Source organism: Hirundo rustica, chromosome 6 (genome assembly GCF_015227805.2).
Source record: "Hirundo rustica isolate bHirRus1 chromosome 6, bHirRus1.pri.v3, whole genome shotgun sequence".
Taxonomy (NCBI): Eukaryota; Metazoa; Chordata; class Aves; order Passeriformes; family Hirundinidae; genus Hirundo; species Hirundo rustica.
The window spans coordinates 31,285,439-31,308,764 of record NC_053455.1 but is presented as its reverse complement, the minus strand read 5'-3'; the positions used below and the strand labels follow the sequence as shown (position 1 = coordinate 31,308,764).

Below are 23,326 nucleotides of genomic sequence, written 5' to 3'. Positions count from 1 at the left end.
GAGCCCCAACAAAGCGCACATGCCTCATTCATCATCCACCATGAGGTTACAATGAATAATAATGCTCTTGTTAAAAAAACCGAACACGTACATCCTGATGAAACCTGATCACAGAAAGTATGAGGCAGCTCCCACACTCAAGGACAAATAACTGATCTAAAAAGCCAGATACTTCCAGAGTTCTCTACAGCTACTTTTGAGCTTAATGTTTTGAAAAGCAAGTCTCTGGCAAAAAGCTACCTATGTTAAACAACAAAAGCTTGATCTGAAAGATAGGAGATATCTGGTAACCTATACTGCTTGCCTGCAAAAGAGCAGCTGAGCAAACATCCTTACAAATTTCACCATTCTGCCTCTCTATCAATACTGGTCAGAGTGAAAAAAACCACACAGGATACTCAGGTGCATCAGGGCCACCTTCCCTGCAGCACACCCACACTGCAAAGACCATGCAAGGACCATCCCCTGCTATGGCCCACACAGAGTACTATGCAGTGTCACAGCAGGAGCAAAGCAACCCAACACAGTGCATTCATCAACTCTGCACATTTATTTACCTCATGGATGAATCTATGATGGCACTGAAAGAAATTTTAGCAAACTTCAGTTTAGGACTGTATCATGCCTTTTTTTGGGTCCACAGCAGCTACCACAATAGCAGCTTTCTGGAAGTCTAGATACTTTTCTTAAAATAGACCCTATCTGGACAAGAGGACACTATCCAAGTGAAAAGGAAGCTATGACTGTGGCTTTTACATTTAGCCAGAGATAACAGTCACACTCATACCACCTGACTGGAGCATGCTTACCAGCAGGCTTGAAGGTGGGGTGTTTCCATGATGGCCCAATTTAATGAGTACTTTCCCACCTCACAGAGGTGATTAAAATAGCAAAATTCAAATCATAAGAACAGTAAGGCCTGTGGGATGCAAACACAGTAGGGCCATGAGACCCGTGGCTTGATTTTTTTTTTATCCTTGTATTTATGTGTATCCTTACTTGCAGCACACAGCACAGAATAGCGAGAGAGGTTTAAGGAGACTTGGGTTTCTAAGGAAGTTTCTGTAAGTTCATGAACAACTTAGTAAGCACTTCTTTGGTGCAGAAAAGGTACTACCAAAGTCTGTGCTATCACTGCTTCTTCAGCACCATAAATCTGACCAGTCCAGCTCTCTAACCATGAGGTATCATTTACTGCCTCATTGTCAGAGATGCCAACGTGGCAAGGCAGAGCAGCAGTGGATAAAGCGTAAAACACATTAATTTCATCAACTGGATGTTTTTCATAATTCTTGATTTTTTTAAATAAAAACTTTATTATTAACATTATTATCATTCCTTAGACCATTAAAGTTGCATATGGCTATCTTCTAAACACTGCAAATGAACGCTGCTTCCTACTTCCCTACTCAAGAAAGCAGTTGTCAGGTCAAAAAGCAATTTGGCATTTAAAGTTTCCCTTCCAGTTCTACAGTCGAGACAAGTTGCTTCAGGCCAGATTTTAAAATAAACTTGAATGAGCTGTACCTTGAACAACGAGCTCATTGAACAAGAATGGCCCACAGGAGAGCCTGCTGTATGCAAGACCTCAAGGCTGACCCCTACCAGCACCCCCAAACAAACCCAGCCTCACCCCAGTGTTATTCCTGACACTAAGGGGACAGTGGCTGGAGATTGTCCTTCTCACCATCGCCTTTCCCCTCACCTGGGAGGATGAGCCAGGCATGCTAAACACCAACTGGCTCACCCAGTCCCTCACACCAAAGCCAGCGGTTTCACTAGCCCACCAGGGAAAGTTCAAATGCTGCAGCTGGAGGTAGAAACGTCCTTGTGGCCACAAGTGACAATCTCTTGACCACCAAACACCTACACATGTACATTTTACTAGGCAAGCTTGTCTATCTTGATAGCTAGGTGAATCCATTGCAATGGCTTTCAGCAGGTTTTGCTTTGCAAATCTGGGAAACTGCAGGATCAGTCTCATTATGCCTCGGCTAGCGCTACTTTGAGGCTTGATTCCAGACAGGAAAGAAGAGAAGGCAGAGAAAAAAAAGGGCTGTTAGAAGAAACTGCTGAGATAAGTTCAACAGTTCAAACTACTGAGATGTAGTTCAAAGGAGAAAAGTATTTTAATCCTCAGAACAGACCCTCTGCTCCTGAACAAAAGATTGTGCAGAAGCTTATATGAGGTGAAAAGTAGCTGAATTTGTTCTGCACAACCTTTTTTTTTTCCCCCTGCTTAAGAATAGCAATGCTGTGACGAGCTCTTTAAAACCTCTCAGAGAGTTAGTTCTGACACACACGAAAAATTGGCTTCACATGGAAAGCTGCTTTCCTCCCAGGAACTGTCACTTTATCCCTACATTGTAGAACAGCAGCTTCCCAGGAAGGGGCAGGTAAGAAGAGGTGTGAAACCAGTGTTTCTCCTCTGTATCATATTCAAGAGGCCAACTTTCACCCTCCAAATATGAAATTCATTCTGCAGTTTGCCTATTTAACCATTTCAAAGCACCATTCCAGACAGCAAAGGTTGTACCATCTGTCTCAGCACAGGTAGGAAACCTGCAAACCAGCTCCCAAAAGCTCAGCAAACTTGCCCTTACAATGCTCCTGTAGAAGATGTTACTAAAATTCAGTAGATCTTCCCAATTCTGATGTCTGCTTTGAGTTCTGCTGAGTCCATGCAGCCAGAGGAAGGGGAGCTGGACCTAAATTCATATTTGAGTAACATTACTAGACTCTCGCTTCCCAAGTCTCTATTAGTCCCAGCTGCACAAGCCTGGCAAGAAAGCAATGTGGCACAGCTATCCACAGCCTAGAGAGCCAGGACATGAGGGGCTGGGTTGGAAATAGCCTGCAAGACACAGACACCTCTTGCATAGACATTTGCTCACTGCGTTACTGGCCATGCCACTACTTTAAACGTGCTGTCCTTGCTCCCAGAGGGCCCAAGAAGCAAAGTTCCAAGTCTGTCTCACCAGCTGGCCTCAGTGCTATAAATAATAATAATAATGGCGATAATTCAGTAGTACTTAAATCAGACTTAGGTGAAGAAAAACTTAAAACCTGTGAGTCAACAAGAAAAGACTGAATCTGAAAAGAATCTACAGGAATATTTGGTAGGCATGAATCTCTCTTATTCATCTCAGTAAGCCATTAACTAACATGTACTGTACTGAACATTTAACGTTAATTACTGCAGTGATTTCATTTTGCAGATAAGGAGTGACAGTTTTACCTCATCACACTTTGCAGGCTTTTGCTTGGTAGGTACTGTTACCTCCTTACATCTGAAGGAAGCAAGCCCCAAGACCCCAACAGGGCTTTGGGTCGCGTTCAGATGCCCAGAAGAAGAGCAAGACTGTCCCTCAACATATGCACAGTCTGCTGGGGCTGGGGTCCAATCACCCTTCCCTCTGAGGGGATATTAGCCTGATGCAGCTGGGAAGAGCCATCACTCCTGGACCCGATCCTCCTAACTACAGGCACCAGAGAGGTGGTCACCAATAAACTCTGAGCTTGCGTCCACTGCAGAAGGGAACAGCTCCAGCTGTCCATCAGCAGAAAGAGAAACAACAAAGTGATCCCACCACCTACGACAGACATTCACCTATATAGTCCTCCAGTCCAGCAAGCTGGAGTGTGACTTCCAGCACATCAAATTCAACTGGTAGCTGTTGACCAGAACAAGAAGTTGGCTTTCATTACTTAAAATCTCTCTTGGCCTCTTCCCTCTGCACAAGTAACCCATGTTAACAGAACAGCTCTCTGTCACCCTCTTGTGATAGGACCAAGAGCACTTAAAATCTCCTGGAAGGAGGTAATACTAAAAGCGCATGACATTTACAGCATGTACAACAGCCTTGGGTTTAAGAATTCTTTTCAGTCCAAAGGCTCCACTCCTGCTTCTGACAGCCAAATCAGTGCCCCCTAATATAAAATATTTTACCTCACCCTGCACCGTAAAAGGCAAAAATCCCCACAGCATTGACAGTCATTTCCCTTCAGCAAGGCTGGCGATCTCGCCCTGGGCCCCAATAGCTGTTTCTAGATGTGTTGGCCAGATACAAGCATAGGACTGGAAACAGAGATTGCAGCCAGGCAGATCTTTTGAAAAGGAAGAAACTTCCCTCCTCAAAGGAATAGAGCTCTGACTTCCGATAAGCCATCCAGCACTCACAGCCCAGACCAAGACTGAATTCCTCGTTTTTCCTTTGCCGAAATATAACCTCACGCACTATCAACTCTTTCTCCAGTAAATGGCCTTGTTGGACACTTTAGTTCTCATACTGTCTACTCTCAGCACTCAAGTCCCTGAGCAAGGAAACCACTGACAGCCGCTCTATAGCTATCCCCTTCAATTAACTCATCAGGCTCCAGGGGAAAAACTTCTCAGTGGCACCATTTCAGACAGCTCTGTACAGGAAAACACGAAACACTTTGATCTGGAAGTGGAAGAGGGGAAGAGGAAAAGGGTTAAAGAGGAATAATCTCACTCTTGTGCTCTCCTTCCCAATTTTCCCCAGCTTTCTACAGAAAGCCCCACACCTCAGGCTACATTATGTATGTTAATATATCATTTGTGCATAAAAAAACAGTATCATTCCCCCCTCTCATACAAGGTCTGGGATTCTTCTGCCTGCTCACAACAAGGGGAGAGCAAGGCACGATCCAAAACACGAGCCCTGAGAGAAAGAGTGACTGGCTGCGAAGCCAGCGGGAGACTGCTGCACCCCGAAGTGCCCCTGCCATGCCAGCATGAGTGCTGCTCCAAATTCTGCTTTACTGTTGTCTGATAGAGTGACTAAAACGGAAATGTTTCGGGGATTAGGATTCCTGAGTGATCTAATACAGGATGCTTTTGGTTTAAAGGAGGAGGGGAAAAAAAAAATATAACTAACGAGCGGCGAGGCTGAAGCTCCTCCTGAGCTCCCCTCCCCACCGCCACCCTTTCGGTTTAAAAAAGGGCCGAATGTTACCATTTTTGGACATGAGCTCCGCGCAAGCCCTGCCCTAAACCACACCATTCAAACCAGAAGCCAGTTACTGTCCCGCCGCCGGTCGGCGGGGCCGGGGCACGGGCGGCGGCGGGGATGCGGGGGGGGATGCGGAGGGGGCCCGCCACCGCCCGCCGGCGTGCTCGCTCCGCCCGGGCGCACCTGCGGGCCGGGAGCCGGTGACCCGGCCGACATCTGTTGCTGCGGGGGGACCCGCCGCGACACCTCCCTCCCCGCCCCGCCATCACCTGGCCGTCCCGCCCGCCCCCGCGTCCCCGCCGCCTCGCCTCGCCCCGCCACGCCGCGCAGCGCCAGCCCCCGGCCGAGCGCGCACCAGCCCCGCCGCAGCGGTGGAGGGGGCGGCGGGGCCGGGCCCGGCAGCCTCACGGGACGTATGCCAGGGGAGAGGACGGCGGTGCGCCCACCTTCCTCTGCTGCTTCTCCCAGGCTGGGTCGAGGAGCAGGTCCCGGTCCCAGTCCTCCTCCGGCTGCATGTAGTCGTTGGTCTGCTGTGGGTCGTAGTGATCCATGGCTGCGGCCGCTGCTGCCCGTCCCGTCCTGTCCTGTCCCGACCCGCCGGTGCCGCTACCCGCTGTGCCCGTCCCGGCCCCGCGGCCGCTCAGCCCGAGCGCGCGGCGGCGGCGCCCGCTCCCACCTCTCCGCCTCGGCCGCGCGCAGCGCCGCGGGGGCGGAACGCCCCGCCCACCTCACGCCTCCGCGCCTCTCATTGGCCGCGATCCTCGCGGCCGAACCTCGGCCCCCACGAGAGAGAACCCCTCTCTCATTGGTCATCACGCACGTCCGTCACAGGGGCTCTGTATCGTGATAGGCGGATTGCGGCAGCCCCGCCCTGCTCGCGGCCCCGCCCGACAGCTCCCCGGCATGGGGCGGAGGCCGCGGGCTGATGCGCTGGGCCGGGCCGGGCCGGGCCCGGGACGTGCGGTCTGGCGGGAGCTCCACGCCAGTGTGGCGCCGTTTGTCTTTGCAGGGCTCCGCGGCAGGATGGGACGCGGGAGCCCGGGAGCCTGTACTGAGCGCGTCCTCACGGGCGAATCTGGGTGGCATTTTGTCACAGAATCACAGAATACTCTTGAGTTGAAAGAGACCCACAAGGATCATCGGTTCCAACTCCTGGCCCTGCACAGGACACCCCAAGAGTCACACTATGTGCCTGAGAGCATTGACAAAACGCTGCTTGAACTCTGTCAGACTTAGTGCTGTGACTGCTGCTCTGGAGAGCCTGTTCCAGTGTTCAACCACCCTCTGGGTGAAGAACCTTTTCTTCGCCTAAACTTTCCCTCATACAACTTCAGGTGCATCAAATCCTGTCACTGTGAGGATGTTTTCGTGTGGCACGGCTGGTGCCCATCCTGCCAGCCCCGACGTGAGAGCGCTCAATCACAGCCCCATAGTCCTGCTGCCCGACTCAAAACACAGGCTGTGGTGGTGTTCTGGTGTGCCTACATCTAGGATGCAAAAAGAAAGGGCTGTGTTATCCTGTTCCTGACTATTAATCGCTGGTCAAGGTTGGGATTGCCAGCACTGGCAGCCAGCCGAGTCCTCACACCCGGAGCCGGCAGGTGCAGCTGTGGGGCATCCAGCGCCACGCCAGGGCCTCACAGACCCATCTGCTGCTGTCTGCCCACAAATATCCTGTTTGACAGGAAAACGCTAAACTGAAGTGTGTTTGGCTCATCTAGCAGCTTCCTAGAAGGGAAACACAACACGTTAGGGAGTGTACCAACACGCAAACACTTGACGTGGGCTTCCGTCAGTTAAGCAAGTAGAGGCAGAGAAAGGACAGCATTGTTGTTGGCTCCCTCTGGTAGTCTCGCTGAGAAGCACTATGGCATCTCTCACAAAATCTAGAGAAAGCCCAAGGAAACACAGATTTGAAACATGGTTCTACAGCACCATGCAGGGCATGGTGAGCTTGTGTCCCGATTCGTTCGATACAGAAGAAGCAGAGAGTTTGGGGCCCAGGGATGTGAGAGAGGGGGTAGCTGAGAATGGACTGGAAAGATGCTGCAAAGCACCAGGTTGAATTGAGCTGAAATGTTCTACATCAAGCTGGATTTAGCCCTAAATTACACCAATGAGCTCCACTGGCAAAAAAGGGGAATTCTTTTCCCTGTTTCTTAACAAATACTGGAGGTGAAATTGGATATATTCTTTACTTCTTGGCATAAGTAACTGTGCAGACTGTAATGGACAGATGTAGGGTATAATGGTACTCTGTACTCTACTTAGTCTTCATGTGTCATATGATGCTCCTTTATCAACACTTGCAGATATCAAAACCACAAGTACAATTATCAGAATAATAACGGTTCTGCACCATTCAGAGACTTGTATTCACTCTACTATGCATCACTCAAGATGAAGATAAGTAAGTACAGTAAAATTCATAATTTTAAATAATTTTAATTCATAATTTTAAAGAGCAAGGGCCAATGATCACAGCCTGATCACATGATAGAGCAACAACAAATATGTCTAAAAGCTTTGTACCTTCTTGTTTTTATTATTTATGAAAACACTTTCCACCTGAGAAATCTGGAAGAATATGGGAATTGGTAGAGATCTGGGGGAAAAAAAGGAGGAGGGAAACCAACACATTCCTTGAGAGAAGTTTTAGGCTTTGTATTTTAAAGCAGGGGGTCCTACTTGCTTCACCACCCCTATATTTTAAGAGTCCATTGTTGAAAGCCGCTTATCAGACCTTTACAGATGTGGTGAGTGGTCTCAACTGCCTTCAGGTTAATGGGGATTCTCAGCATTTCCCAGGAGATGCTCAGCATCATGGAGATTCAAGCCCTGAGACATGCAGTAGGTTTCTATAAGGCTGAATCTTACAGAATCTTACGTCTTCTAGATGCTGCCTCTTTGGTTACTTGGAGCTGAGTTGCAAAGCAACTGTCCCCATATTCATAAAGTTGCTATTCTTACCTGTGTGAAATACACCCAGTGATCTTTTACAGTCTGGTGATAGTATAAATAGAAAAATGTTTTTAGTTGCCAATATCCTGTTCATACACCTATTTCTTCTTGCACAGGGCAAAGGATGGATTAGACAATTTAATAGACAACATAAGTGCAATAAACGGTTAGAAAATCAAGAACTAGTGTGAGGTTTCTAGTGTATTAGAGCCTCTCTCCTAATTGTTCATGACTTTTGTATTTCTAACTTCATCATCCTTTGTTCCTCAAAATTCTTGCTTGGATTTCTGGGAAATATCTTAATTTTTCATTCCTAAGCCCATCCCAACTATTAGCTTTTTACAAACTCCTTAACAAAAGGAAGTGAGTGTACTTGGCCAGAGTTTTGTAAACTTACAAGCATGAATGGGGTGGAGGGGTGGGAAGATTGTTTCCAAACTTGGGATAGTTCCTGGATCCGCTTGACCTTTGGCCTTGCAAAGAGTTGTATCAGCACCACAGTGGGGAAGGGACAAGCTGGCAATGGAAGAGGGAAGCACAGCAGCAAGAGGAGCTACAGAGCCCGATGCTGCTGATGGGAGAGGGGCCTGTAACCCCAGCAGTACTCTGGTCTTCCTTACTTCCTGTCATTATTCCTAGAGTTCTCTTCTCTGTACAAAATTGCTGCTGATTTCTGTGGCCGTTATTCCAACCTTGCTGGACCAAGTGGGTCTCCAGTAAAGCCTTTCTGATCCAATGAAGGGAGAGTGGGCTTTTTGCAGGGCAGGGGACAAAGTCACCATGGGAACAGCTGGACATACGTTCTACTTCTTCAGCCTGCAACAGATGAAAAGAGGAACAAGCCCAAAGGCATTAGGGTATTTCTGGTTACTGTTTGCTGCTCATTCTCTTTGTGCTTTGCATATTAGCTACAGGTCACGAGCTTCCCTGGGAACATATCTGTTTTCTTGCCAAGAACATCCATAAGCTTCTGTAATGAAGCAGGTGCGCTCAGTCACTGTACAATAGTGAACAAGGCTGTGTTGGAATAACCCTTGACTTTTGTTTTGGGAAGTCTCACAGCCAAGTTTCAGCACTTATATTCTACAGATGCACAAAAACTTTGTTGCTCGGAGATTTGGCACTTTAATTTCAATTGCATGTTGGGCCATCACAGTAGAGAGTTCAACAAGTTAAATTCTTTTTTCCTAATTTCTATGTCACCAATTCAGGGCACACTACCAGTAAGAACTCAGGCCCTGGGAAATGCAGGCATTAATTTGTTTGAGCTCAGTGGGATATACCATGCTTCATGGGGTCCAGGGAGGAAGGGGCTTTGGGTAGAACTTAGGTTTTAAGAAGTGTCATGGAATATCTGCCATGGTCATCAAGGGACAGGTGGAAGAAAGAAGGAACAACCAAGTTAGAAATGGTGTGTTCGGACAAAAGAAAAAAGAGGCCCAGATGAAGCTCCCAAGTACAAAATGTTTTCTTTCTTTCAGGGCCTCTTCACCCAAGTTGCGTTTCCTCTTCTACAAGGACTCTACCATCCTAAGTCCTCTTTCCCTTTACTTCCCCACCCAATTACCTGATCTTCCAAAATTGGCTCCCTAGTCCTTCACCCTAAACTGTGGGATTGCACAAGTAGCCAAAGAAGATGTTATCTCCTCCTTCTACTGGAGGTCAACCATGCTTGTTTAGAGCATGAGCTTTAAAACCAAAGTGACTTATAGAGCGGTCTTTATATATATTTGCTGATATTGTTTGATGCATGTCATTTTGTGAAAATGATTTTTTTCCCATGTAAAAATTCTGATTTTACTTTTCTAGCAGATTATACCCTAGATTGTTCCCTTTGCTTTCACAGGGTCACTTAAACAACAAAGGGATCAGGAATTACACCTCTAGTCCTATATTCCTGTTATCACATAGCCCTATCTACTTTCATCCTTCAAGGGGTACTTGACCAACATTGCTCAAATAACGCCCCCTTTGCTCCCTCACTTTATCCCTGAAGGGAAAGGTGTTTGCTGCTCAGAAGTGCACAGGAGCATCATGCAACCAAAGCAACTTGGGCAGCTGCTGAGCTGGTTCTGCAGAGGGACATAAGGGAGTAAAATAATCCAGTGGCACTGACAGGTCATGTTATATGCCCATAAAACACATTGTACAGTGAAATGACCACTTCATTGGAGTTACCATCCTTATTCTATTATATGGGCATAGACACCTTCAGTCACCCAGGGTTAGTACTTCTCATGTTTTGCCTGCAAGTTGTCACCTTCAGTCACCCAGGGTTAGTACTTCTCATGTTTTGCCTGCAAGTTGTCCTTTACTGGGGGGCAGGTCTTTGTAGACTTTTTTTGCTCAGTCTTTTTGGTTTTCTGTGTCAGTCTTTAAAGGACATTCCATTTCACAGTGCTGACACCTTTGTCTGGCCCAAATAATAAAGAGACTAAGGAACCAGAGGAGATAAAGACAATAGCATTTTCCATGTTCCTACAAGAGACAGGGAATGGATTAAAGTAGAAGAGAGCACACTTCAAATTAGACACCGTAAGTACACAAATCCCTGATAACTGGTGTATCCGCGTACCAAAATTGACCATGGAACAAGTGTGCCAAGCTTTGGAGGTAAATATTGTGAAATTTTTCTGGAAAGGGGACAGCTGCAACACGGTAGGAGAATAGCAAGGACAGGGATTGGTCTCTTTCCGGCCTCCATCCTTGCCTTCACAGAAAACCCTTTTTTATGTGAGAGTCACTGAGCTCTCAGGCCTATCATTATTTAGCTCCAGCTTAAAAACTTCACTTAAAACCCATTCACTTTGATGTTCTCCATAATTGCAAGTCTGCTATTTTGCAGTACAGTGCCTCAAAAAGAAAAAAAATAGTCCTCACCCATCTTCAAGGATATCACTTGTACAGTAGTATCCTCAGGCTGTTTTCAAGCAGAACCCCTTTCTGGCCATGGCTTGGAATCACTTTACAGAGAGAAAGCCAGCAAAAATTTCATTTCTTCTGAGCAAGGCAGCTGCCTTGTTATACTTCAACTACAACACACTGCATTGGACCTCTTTCCTACACAGCTCTGACACTAACCTGCGAGTCTAACACTGACCAGAACAGCAATAGTCATTGCTATGTCATCTGTCACTACTCTGGGATGTGCTGGGTCCCTCACAGATACAGCCAGTATGGGTAGGGCATGTAGCTGTAGGTCACAGTTGTTTCGATAGTCAGCAATCCCTGACTGAACAAACCCACAACTGCACTCAGATATGTTGAGAGCAAAGCACTTTGAGGGTGCTTGCTCAAGATTTTGCATGCCGCTGTAGTGGTCTGTAGCTTCTGCACACCCCAGGCTCCATCCATCCATCCATCCATCCATCCATGGGAAAGTTTTGCACAAAAGAAGCATTCCTGGGGGAAGATCTGCAGGATACTGCCACAGAAATGCATCACCAGAGAGCTCAATGCTGTGGTCACATAGCCCCACCATCCCTGACAGGCTGCAGAGAGCTGGTGTGAGACCTGACCATTGCTCATAATTTTTGCTTCATGAATGATGCAGGCCTGCAGAGGAAACCACGGTGTGTGGTGGATGGTAGAAATTTGATACAATGCAAAATGTGATACAAGCAGGCCAGGCATGTACTGCAGTCTTTAATTCCTTGTGGGGAAGTGCATGGTGTGAGAATTGAGGCTATGTTAGTTATATATGCAGAGCAAACACAGAAGAGCACACATCAACAGATCTGGAGCAGACTGTGCTGTCAGCAGCCAGGGAATGCTGTACAATTGCGGCAGCACGGTAAAGCATGAATGCTATGCAGGCAGATGGTAATGCCAGAGCTCTCACAGGCCTTTCCCCGGGAAATCCACGTTCAGAAGTGTGAGCACAAAGCAGTGTCATTTGTAGAACACGAGAAGCAAACCTTCTGTCCCCCTCAGCATTTGCAAGGCTGTGGATGGAGTCATGCGTCTAGCTCTGAGTGCCAGTTTTTAAGACAGATACACATCAGCTGGAGAGAGTCCAAAGGAGAAGTAACAAGAAGGCTCAGAGATCTTGAAAACCCGACCTTTGAGAGGAGACTGGAAGAAGCAGGCTTTGTTTAGTCTAGGGAAGAAAAAATTTTAAGGGAGACACAGTACCAGTCCTCAAATACCTAAAAGTTTACTGCAAAGAGTAACACATTACATCATTTGCCGTGGCCACTGGCAAACCTGCGAATAGTCAGGATAGCAAAGAACTTGAGAGACCACCAAAGGAAGCTGCTGAATTTCCACTGCTGGAGATTTTAAAGAACAAGTAGGACAGTTATAAGAAAGGCCAAACTTCAGGGACAATCAACCCCACCATGAGCTTGGGAGGTGAACCCTGTGTCACCTTTTGTGATCCCCTCCAGCTTGGTTTCATACTGTGCAATACCATCAGCTTCAGAGGATAAGACAGTACCGTGAAGCCACATGATTGTAAAGAGACTCACGACTGAAGAAAAGTATTTACAACTGTAGGGAAATAAAAATGTAAAATCAGACATATGGAACCTGACCCAGACAGTCTCATCAGACACCCATGTGTAAAGCACATTGCAGCACAACTGCTGCAGGATCTTGACTCAGCTGAGAGAGGTGGGTAAGGTGAAAGGGGCTGTGGGAAAAATGAATTTATATACGCTTACATGGACAACTGCTTTAAATCCACTTCCAACTGCCTCATAAAGGAAGTGGCAGTTCTCTGTTACAGCTACCAGCAAAACTCACCATCACTCCAAATCCTGACTGGAGATCCTTCACTCCTGGTTTTGGCTTTTAAGTGCACCTCTCACGGCCCCTCCAATCTCCTCGTGCTTGTAGCATTGTTTATTTCAATAGTGAGATGGGTCACAGTGTCATCAAACTGCAAACTATACTCATAATCCATGCTTGGGTTAGGAGCCACAATGACAGAGAGCTCATAAAGGGCTAAGAATATACAGAACCATGGGACTCTAAAGAGGCACACCCTCATCATAGTGCACCAACAGGACATGAACGCTCTAAAATGCTCTAAACTAAAACTAAGTGCAGAGGGAGTTGGTAGATTCTTACCTGTTATCTGTGGTCTTCAGGATGCTAATCAAGGCTCCTTTAATATCATCTAGTGCTCCTAAGGCTGCCCTGGGAGATCTGGGAGAAATACCTGAGATTTTCAGTTTCTTCTGTATATTGCCAAGCCACCTGCCTCCACCAGCAGCAAAGGTGGCACAGCTTAGCACAGCGTGGTGTGGAGGAAGAGCTCACTCCCTTTAGAGAGGTAGTTGGTACAGGCTGAAAAACATACCAACAGCTTTCCAGGCATGTCAGCTTGTTCTCAGCACACAGTGGTCCAGCAGTGAGGGGGGAACATGATACCGAGTCAGTGGGGCTGGGATCCAGATTCAAACTTTTCTCAGAACTGGAGCAGGACCCACACACTGAACCTAAAGTCACTGCTCCATTAGCTTGCCTTCCCAAAACAGACTTCCTGGAGCCTAAAGCTAGCCATTCATGGCTATGGGCCTTGCTTGAAGAAATCCCTTCATCCCACTTCTCTGGAGGGTTCAGGGAGCACCTGACTGGTTGGCAGCCTGCCCGTCTCTGCAGAACAGGTTAAACTTCTGTGTTCTGCAAGCAAAAACTGCTGCATAGAAGCAGCTATGGGTTATGCATGCCTTTGTACAGAAAATTATCTTGTGTTCATTATTCTTGTCTCCTAACTAGCTCGTGGCTGTTTCTTCTCTGTACAGTGGGAGCAATGTTGCATAGCTACTGGAAATCAAACTGCGCAGCGCAAAGTTACCTCTTGTATCAGAAAGCTTCTTATTTGTAAAGCTGCAGAGAACCTCCTACCTTTACATTTGCAGTGGCTCCACTTGTGGAGCAGTATGTCCAATGCTGTAAGACAAGTGAGGATGATTCTGCTGGGCAGCACCTACAGCATACAGCAGGAGCAGCCACTCAGCAGGCAAATTAGGTAACCTGCTTCCCCAGCTTCCTTTACTCTCTTCTCTAAGATGAGGTTCCAAACCAGATGTGCAAGCCCTGCACTCCCCTGTAGTGCTTTAACTCTCTGAGCCATGACTACCTGCTTGTGACTTCCCTGCAAGCCTCTCATAAGATCAGCTTTGATACACAGCAAGTAAAGAGGGATGTGAAAAATGCAGACAGTGGCACTTTTAGACCAAGGCAAGGAGGCTCTTGGGGCAGCTCAGCCATCACCTCATTCAGGTTGGGCTGCTGCCTGTGTGCATGTTCCACCTGTCCTCTCTGTGGCTGTAGCCCAGGAGTCAGGGCCAGAGGCCATCTTTGCCATTTAGTGTTTGTTCCATAAACAGGTCATCTCTCATCCCTGGGGGCCCTTCCCAGGGCATCCTGCTCTCCATTTATGTATTGTGCTTTTTTTTTTTTTTTTCCCCTGTGAGAAAGCCTAAGCTATTTCTTCAATAGCAGAGAGGGAGATGAAGTGGTGAAGGAGTAATAAATAATGTAGAGTGGTGGAGCAGACCTCACATTAAGCTTGAAGTTCACACGTCAAGACAATCAGTCCCTTTTGCCTTTTGTTGGACTAACAAATTAACCCAAATGAATTGATACGCGTTTCTTTCCCGACTTTCAAAAACATTTAATTTTTTTTTCTTTTTTTTTTTCTTTTTTTTTTTTTGCAGGGCAGGTATGAAGCAGAGGCCTTCCCTGTAGTTGTGCTCCTGTCCCAGAAGTACAGATGCACTTCCATGTGGGATGCCCGGGAATCAAACGGTAAGCTTTTGACATGGCAGCTTTAAGCGGGGTTTAGCGTGGCTGCTGTCCAGCCCGGCAGTCAGCGACCCTGCCTGGGTCCCCGGGATGAGTGATGCACAACAGCCGGATCACGGCAGCACTGCCGGAATGGACTCCCCTCCGACCACTCTGTCTCTCCCCGACCCCAGCGGTGGCTGGTGCTTGGTGTAGGGGCAAAAGCCGAGAATCCCTAGTGGGCCGTGCCACTCCCCCCACCCTGGGCTGTGCCTGGCCCCACGGCACCTGGCCGAGCGCTCGAAGGTTTCCACAGCCCTCTCGCCCCCGCGCAGGAGAGGCGGAACCCCGGCCGTGCAGGGAGCGGCGGCGGGGGCGATGCGATCCCACCGCAGCGGTCCCGATCCCGGCTCCGCCGCCCGTGGGCGCGGCTCCGGGGCAGCTCCTCCCACTCCCGCTGCAGCGCCCGGCTCCCCTCCCGAGACAGAGCGGAGGCCCTTGGGACCTGAGCTGTGAAATGCAGGGCCGAACCTCGACCCGGTGCAGGAGGGAGAAACACCGAACGGGGAATTTGGGGCTGCGCTCATTGCTTCAGACGTGCGCCGTTTAAATAACTATCTAGGTAAAGATGTTATTGCCCTCCAGGACACAGGCAGAAAGCAGTGGTGCTCTTCTCTCTGGAAAGCAAAAGCTACCCTAAGAATTTCCCTGGATCTCCCCCTGATGAAAGATGGAGAGCCACTTATTAACATAAAAGAAGATGTGGATTTTTTTTTTCCCCCTTGTGTTCTGGCCAACAGTAAACTCGCCATCACTGTTCCTGTCCAAAAATACCCTGCACATCCCTGCCCCATTCTCTTTAGAGGTAGTAGTAGATGTGGTTTCAGAACTCAACTGGCTGGGAGGCAGCCTCCATAGCAACAGCAGCTTAGCCTCTGACCCTATATATTTAGTGCAAGCAGTGCTGTAGGAGAGCTTGACAGCTTTGGGGATGAAGTAAGAGCCTCATCATAGAACGGTTCCGCCATTGCGGCTGACCCAGTGGGCTCTACTCCCACTTGGACCCACTTGGGAAGAGGTTGTTTCAGTCCTGGCGTGTGCCTGGTACATCTCCTCTGACACTGAATCACTGGCCCTATCTCATCAGTCGCACACAAGCTGTGGCTCAAAACACACTGGATGGCAAACACCTGCTCTTCTTCAATCTGCAAAGAAGAGCTGGAATACATTTTCATGAAAGTTGCCAGAGGAAGGCTAAAGGCTGAAGTGTTATCTCCCCATCCCAAGCAGCAATATGCACCTCATGGCAGTCATATCTTCCAGAGGAATGAACCTTACAAGGAGACATGGCAGCTGGCTGCCATTTGGAAGAACTGAGCCAGTCTCACCCATAGAAACAGCCCTATGGCTGTTGTGAATCCAGCATTTTTCCACTTAGTGAAGGCCATTTCTCCAGCTAAGATGCTTGTTACCATGGTCTCCTTCTCAATCATAGCATTTTGGTGAGATGCAGCCTGCTATATCTTCCTTACAGCCACAGCTCTGAGAAGCTGATCCCAAGCAGCCACCACTGCCTCAAAGTTGTTGGACGACAAGTAAGGACATCCCCATCTGTGGAAAAGAGAGATGGTGAGAATGAGCCATAAAGTCAGTGTGCTGTACTCTTGATTATTTAATCTTGGATTTTTTAAAAAAATATCTTCATCTCACAGGGTGTTTTTAACTGCAGTAATTCCTGTGGTATCTGAGGTTGCAGGTATTGGGAAGTAGAGTTGTAGTCAGGGAGAGCAGAAGGTCTCCCACTGTTGGTGGCAGTGCACAGACCATGGGGCAGAAAAAATCATTAAGGATTTTTCTCTTGCCATAATCACTATGCAGGTTATGCACATTGTACCCAAATGGTTATGGCTGAAGAAGCTGAGCTAATGAAGCATGAACCTCAGGAAACTTCCTTGTACTGTTGTGGTAAAGAAACACAGGTGGTCTTTACTCTTTCTTGTAAGGTTGAGATGAAAAAAATGCCTTTCAGATACTGCATCAACCAGGACTTTGAAAAGCATAGATGAAAATAAAAGCCTGGGAAGAAAAAGAAAGTGACCTGGCCTTACTATAAGACTTGGCAGCTCTGGGGCTGAGTTTTTGGCACTGTCCTGTTCCTCTGAGCACCCCTCTGACACCTGACATCTCTGGACCACACTGTTCACAGCGCTGCAGTCTAGCAGACTAGGAATTGGAAATGCCAAGATCTTGAGATTTTGTGAAATATCCTGGTTATTACTTGTGAAGTCCCATTCCATATGCTCCACTTGTATGAGTGAACTTAGACTCAAGATAATCCACAGGCAAGAGCCCTAGATTATAATCTTCCTTTATAGCAACAGCCACATAAAAGAAAAACCCTTGTGGTGTAGTCTACCTGTCTGTGTATAAAGGTGGTTTGCTCCTTTTAGAATGGTATTTTCTGAAGAGGAAAATGTGAAAAAATTAAGAGAGCTGCAAATTGTGTGAAGTGAACTGACAATATTTGTATGGGAAATACTGTGAAATACATTCTTTTCTACTACAAATCATTACAACTGCTGATATGCACAGTACTAATGGCCATAGCCATCTCAGGTACAGAGCCAGAAATATGCTCTATGAGAATCGTTTCTAGTTCCCTGCTGATAGACCTCTACCCACAGCTAATGAAGCATATTTTAATCCCTGTTTCTTTCAGACCCAAGTGTACCTATGTGCACCTCAGGTACCTCAAGTATGTGGAAGAATAATGGAAATCAAAACCAAAAAGGTGTGAATATTTGGCTAAGAACATTAGGGGACTTACATGCAAATTACACTTTTGCAAACCTTTGCCAAGGTAGTGCCAAATTCAGCCCTAGCACTACACAAATATATATCAAATTAGTTGATGAGGGGGTTTGTTGAAAAGTTATGGTTAAATCCTGTCCTGACAGCACCTTGTCGTGGTATCCTGTGACAGAACAGAAGATAAAATTTGGAAATAATTTTCATCGTCTGTGCATTGACTCTGTTCCACATACTCATAATTTCTGGAACATACTGCTTTGGGGTTAATAATGTTTCTGGGATTTCTATTCAAGGATCATTTTCTGCTAAAGCAAAAAATGTAACCAAACATCCCCTTCATCCCCTTGAATCTCTAAACTGTCATTCTTTGAAGGACAGACAATGCAAAAAGTACACAATTGATACAGTAGACGATTCATATAAGTACTTCTTCATCACCTGACTCAAGTAAGGCTCATTTTGGACTTTGAAAGTACCCAGATCTCCATTGTGCTGAGTTCAGTTTAGCATCATAGCACTCTCACTTCAACGAGGGGAAAGCAGAGAGTGTCTGAGCCTAAGGGTACGGGAATACCACTTTATAACATGCTCAAATAGTGTCTGCTAATAGTAAAGTTGAGCAGAGCTCACAGCATTGTGTCATCTCTGTGTCCATACCCTCTGCCCAGGGGCTTAGGCTGGGGCTGTAGACCTGAATCAGGCTGTGTGGGTGCTGCTGAAAGACATAAATAACTTCACTCCTTTCTGATTCCGTTTGATTAAACCATCACATTAGCCGCAAATGACATTGCCTTAGCTAAAAATAAATGTAAATATTGGGGGCTGTCTGCAGACGTCTGGTCTCTTTGTGACTGGCACCTGAGATCCCTGCACAAGAAAACAAAGGCTCCCCATTTTCCCCATGCTTTTGTGGTTTGTAGTCTCTGGACATTTGTCAGTACTGTGCAATTGCCGAGTTTCCTGTCTAGGGCCAGTTTCCATGCTTGTTCAGGACCTTCAAATAGCTCTGGGGAGAAAAAGTCCAACCTCTCCTGTATGGCCACAACAGAGGAGAGGTGAGTCCCAGCCCAGCTGCACAGATTTTTTTGCGGGGGATGACCAAGGCTCAGGGCTCTGGCACTTTTTTGGAGCACAGCGATGGCACAACATGCTCGCCAATGGCATCTGGTTTGGAATGAGTTCCCTGACCTTTATTGTTTTGCAGCATAAGCTGTCTCAGGGCAGTTGCATCCCAGCCCTTGGGCACTCTCTGGGAGTGACTCCCATTTGCATCATAGCTTTTGCACACAAGGGGAAAAAACCTAACTATATACAACAATAGTAGTAATTATGGCAAGAGCAATTTAAAAAGGAGGGAGAAAGAGGGTCTGGGCCCAGTCCAAATTGTGTATGCTCAATACCAAAACTGCCATTACTTTGAACGGGACTGAGTGCTGGTTTCTTCCTGATTCTCAAATACAACTACAAAGAAGGCACACCTTGGATTTACAGCAATATTTTCTCTTGTACCTGTTTATCTGCTTTGTTCATTTATCTGTGACTTAACATTCATATTTCCAAAATCCAGCCCACCCAACAGGTTTCTGGGAGCATAGTCACAGTGTTTGCATCTAAAACACCCTGAGAGAAAAAAACAGCTCCAAAAGTGTTTTAAACATCAATAGACTTCAGTTCTGCTAGAGCATTGGTGGAAGAAATTAGAGATGGGTGCAAATGAATGACAAATTCCTGCCACTGTTCTCCAGTCTGGTTCAGCAGAAGTACCAACCTCCTTGGAGCAAACTCATCCTTCCTGACAGCAGGTCTGTTTCCCCCGGTCTCTGCCTGCACAAGCCAGAGACCTCCAGCTCTCCATGGTCACTACTGATCCAGGTGTTTCCCCTGAGCACAGCCCAGAGCTGCATGTGTGAGCACCCCTTCACATTGGTACCATCCTCTTTTATTAGGCATGTTCAGACCAGCCTGGCCCCAGTGTAGGTCCCTATTTTCAGATAAGCCTTGGGAGGGATGCTCTGAAGAAGAAACAGGGCCAGTATCTGCCTTCCAGCTTCCCTGTAAGAGCAGAAGCAGCACTCATTCTACATATAGTCCCACTGAGAAAAATTCAGGCCTTGCATTTTAATGTATAGCTACAGACATATCTCTCACTCCTTCCAGCTCCAGTGGGAGTCTTGGAAAGAGCTACTCTGCAGGGTGTAGCCTTCAAGGAGGCATGGACTGTCAAGTGGGAGGCACTGGCTGAACCTCTAGGCCAAGGGGTTGGCTGCTGGGGAGCTCCACACCACGGGATACCCTGGGCTTGATGAAAAACAAAACCAGAAAATCACATCGAGTTCTGGGCTTGTAATTCAAAATTGAATTAGTATCTTGAATCTCATTCTTGTTTACTGTCTGCGGAGTTCAAGTGAAATTTTTGTCCAGGCCAGTAGAAGTCTGTCATTCTTTAGCACCATCAGGAAATCCAGCTTGGAAGGGGCCTGGGAGGACAGCTGGCCCAGCTGCCAGCTCAGAGCAGGGCCAGTTTTCATCAGGCTACTCAGGCCAAAAAAAAGCAGGATTCCACTAACACTCTCTTTTTCATCCTATCTGCTGGCTTGAGAGACTGCATTGTGTTTTTATCTCATTTTAGTTACACTAGCAATAGAGAAACCACTGCAGCTCTGCCCAGCTGAGGAGTCAGGTTCTGTTTCGCTTTTTGCCCTAGTTTATTTGAAAATGGCAGCTGGTAAACCCAAACTGTCCTCAGCCTCACCAGAACAATGACCATTATCCTGGAAAAAAGTAAATCATGGTGGTCCCCATTATGTGACTTCTATTGACCACATTGTCTTTGATAAAAATAACCCAGGGCTCTTCTTTAAAACAACATGACCTGGGCTCCTCATGAAGGATGAGGCTTCTCAATAAAAAACTGTTCTTGAATAGCATGGTCTCACTGCACTGCAACTACAGCACTGCTGGTGACCTCTTCTTGCAGTACCTGAGTTTTGCTTTGGAGATATCCTGGCCAAACACAGAGTGTATTGGGTCCATGCTTCCTGGGGACCAGGTGAGCATGTGGCCCTTCCCTCACAGCCCCTTGGTTTCACTGGGAGTGCTTTGCCTTGTAACTGCTTTTTCTGCAGTCCTTGGACTAGACAAGGGATGATTGACGTCTGGCTTTCCATCACACTGCGCTGAAAAGCAGTATTTCAGCCAAGCACTAGACAAAAGGAAACATGGGGAAGGAGAGTTTATAAAGAGGTAAAACATGAAATAGGCAGGAACGGTGGCATGAGGGATGGAAGCAAGAGCAAGATTAACTGAGGAGCATGCAGAGAGACACTACCTAAAGTGACATGTCAGGAGAAGCTGTGGACCACACAGGCTTCTTGCAATGGGATAAGTTGTTTCTAGCCAGGCTTTGGAACAGAGTGTGGAGGACATAGATGGAATTTAACACCTGGTATGCTTATATTCTACACCAAGAAGCAGCATTTTCCTCTCTGCTTTTAAAGGAGACAAGCCATCTAAAAACAAAGGTTTAAATGATTGAGAAAATCTCTTCCGGGCAAACTTTGTGGGTGTCAGGCAAATGAACTGTTTTGATAGCGCAGCATCTTCCCCCATTGTACTTTCAGAGGCATGGAGACTGCTACTTTCAGAAAAAATTGTATGAGGAAAATGACAGCTGATAGATTGAAAGGCTTATCTCAAAATCCTCCCTCACTTTCTCCCAGTTCAATGTCAATGAGAGGTCAAAAATAGAGATGGCACACTTGAGGGTCCTAAGGACTTCGGATTTTGTCATTTTGTCATACAGCCGATATTCAAACTTCCAGTCAATGACTTTTAAAATCGATATTGTATTGATGTCAGTATAATCCTTCAAGGCACAAAGTAGGACACAAGCAACCAGGCAGATTTCCAAACTGTCTGGCCCCTTTACATCATTTCCTCCTCGTAACTCATCCTGTGTATTGTACCTCTGACTTGACATCTCCGGCTTCCTTTAGATAAGGGAGAAATTCTTCTTGTGTCACGTGAACTTCTTCAGTTTTATCGCCAATTTCTCAGATAAAGGGCTCACGTGAAGCAATCCTTGCTGAGCTCACATTCCTATCTTCTAACCGCTTTTCCACCTTATAAGGATGGGTTCCACTGCCTGTTTGAAAGGTCTTGCAACTGCTTTAAAAGATTTTGCAGCCTGAGTATTGCAGAAGGAAATGTACCTGGTACCCGCCCCTCTGGATTAGTCAGCAATCTGGCATTCCTGCGATGCTGTGCTGTGCGCCAGAGCAAAAACCATTTGGAAGGTTGTATTCTATACTTTCTTGTGGACAGGTTTTCATCCATCTCCCAGCACAAGCCAATGCTGGCTGCATTTAATGGAACAAATCAGAAAATTTCTTCATTGATTCAGGAACTGCTTTCATAGATGGGAATTTAATTCCCCAAGGTCTGTTCTCCTCACTCCATGGTTGAACTCCAGGCTCTGAGTACCCCTTCTACTGGTGCCTAAAAATCAAGCACGTTAATGTGCTTCTATGTAGAAGCACCTCAAAGCATTTCCTTTTCACTACATGTGAAGAAAATTGGAATGTAAATGTATTAACAAAATAAGCACTGGCATTTAAAATGAAGCAGAGAAACCAGATGCTCTGTCTCTTTCATTATGCAAAGCAAGAAGGAAGTGTCCCAAGAGACACCAAATGGCACCTGTTGTATGGAGACCAGTCTGCCTATTCAGACTTTTATGCAATAAAACGGATACTTTAAGATTTACCAAATATGCAGTTCAGCCTTTTAATTTTCTTTCATATTTGTTTCCAGTTTTCAGGCTACAAGTCCTTGTTCCATTCATAGTAAAAAAATATCAGTTTTGGAAGCCAAGGACTAGGGAGGAGGGGAGAGGCTCCCCCTTTGGCAGCTCATTTAAAATCCAGGCTGTGATGATGAGTGATGCACTACAGGCCATTTCATCACAAGCCATGCTGTTCTCACAAGGCTTCCTATTTATCACAAGCTTCCTTGCTCATGGAAAGAAAAGCTCAGGAGCAGAACTGCACAGGGTGTTGTGCTCCTCTTCACTCCTGGGCAGACGTGGGACTGTGTGGTGCTGTTCTGCAAGAGCTCAGCTGCTCTCTCCTTTCCTCCTCTCTGTGTTTTCCTTCTAGCTCCACTCATGTGAGATTTCTCAGTAGGACAGGTCAGGAGCAGTAGGACAGTCCTCAAGGGTTACACTGAGTGGCAGGGAGGCAGAAAGGTCATCTCTGGGTGGGAGCAAGGGCGGATCAGAGCAGTTGGAGGTCAGTGTCCAACTCCAACTTATTCAGCCAAAACTGATGCCAGGAGAAGAGTAGGTTATTTTTAATTAAACCAACAACAGAGAAGGACCCATGATATTGTTCTTGAATAGAAACTATTTAGAGGAATAAATCATCACCATGGAAACGGAGAGCCTTGCCAGAGCAAGGCAGGAAACAAAGCGCAGAGAGATACCCAAGGAATTTACCCATGGTAACTGCAGCAACTGCTCTTTTTGGGGTTGCACTTTTGGCCTAGGGGACGCCAAGCTGCCTTCCTAAGTTCATGGGGCACAGAGGAGTCAATCAACCTAGAAGTTTGTGGTGGGATGCAGCACCTCTGCAAAGCGACCCACCAGCACCACGTATGCCTGAGGTAGGACATGAAGAAGGACAAGAGCCTGCAAAACATCTTTGGGAAGTAAAATTAACCACACAAGGATTAAACCAAAATGAATCCACAGGGCTTAAAGCCTTGAAATGTTATCAGCTTGTCTGTTTCTCTAAGTCCTGATTAAATCCAAATGCCAGTTCTTTATCTTGAAGTCCTAAAAGGCA

At 46.7% G+C, this 23,326-nt stretch overlaps 1 protein-coding gene across 5 annotated transcripts in view; it reads right to left on the bottom strand.

Moving 5' to 3' along the window:
- ACTN1 (actinin alpha 1) overlaps positions 1 to 5,664 on the bottom strand; it is an 86,850-nt gene extending 81,186 nt beyond the window's left edge. For 2 of the 5 annotated variants that reach the window (XM_040066717.2, XM_040066719.2), the window contains exon 1: positions 5,423 to 5,664. In XM_040066717.2, coding sequence (XP_039922651.1) covers positions 5,423 to 5,527 — 105 coding nt within the window. In that variant the 5' untranslated portion in view covers positions 5,528 to 5,664. The remainder of the gene's footprint in view (positions 1 to 5,422) is intronic. The other 3 variants (XM_040066721.2, XM_040066718.2, XM_040066720.2) reach the window with 2 other exon arrangements.
- Positions 5,665 to 23,326: the final 17,662 nt, after the last annotated feature.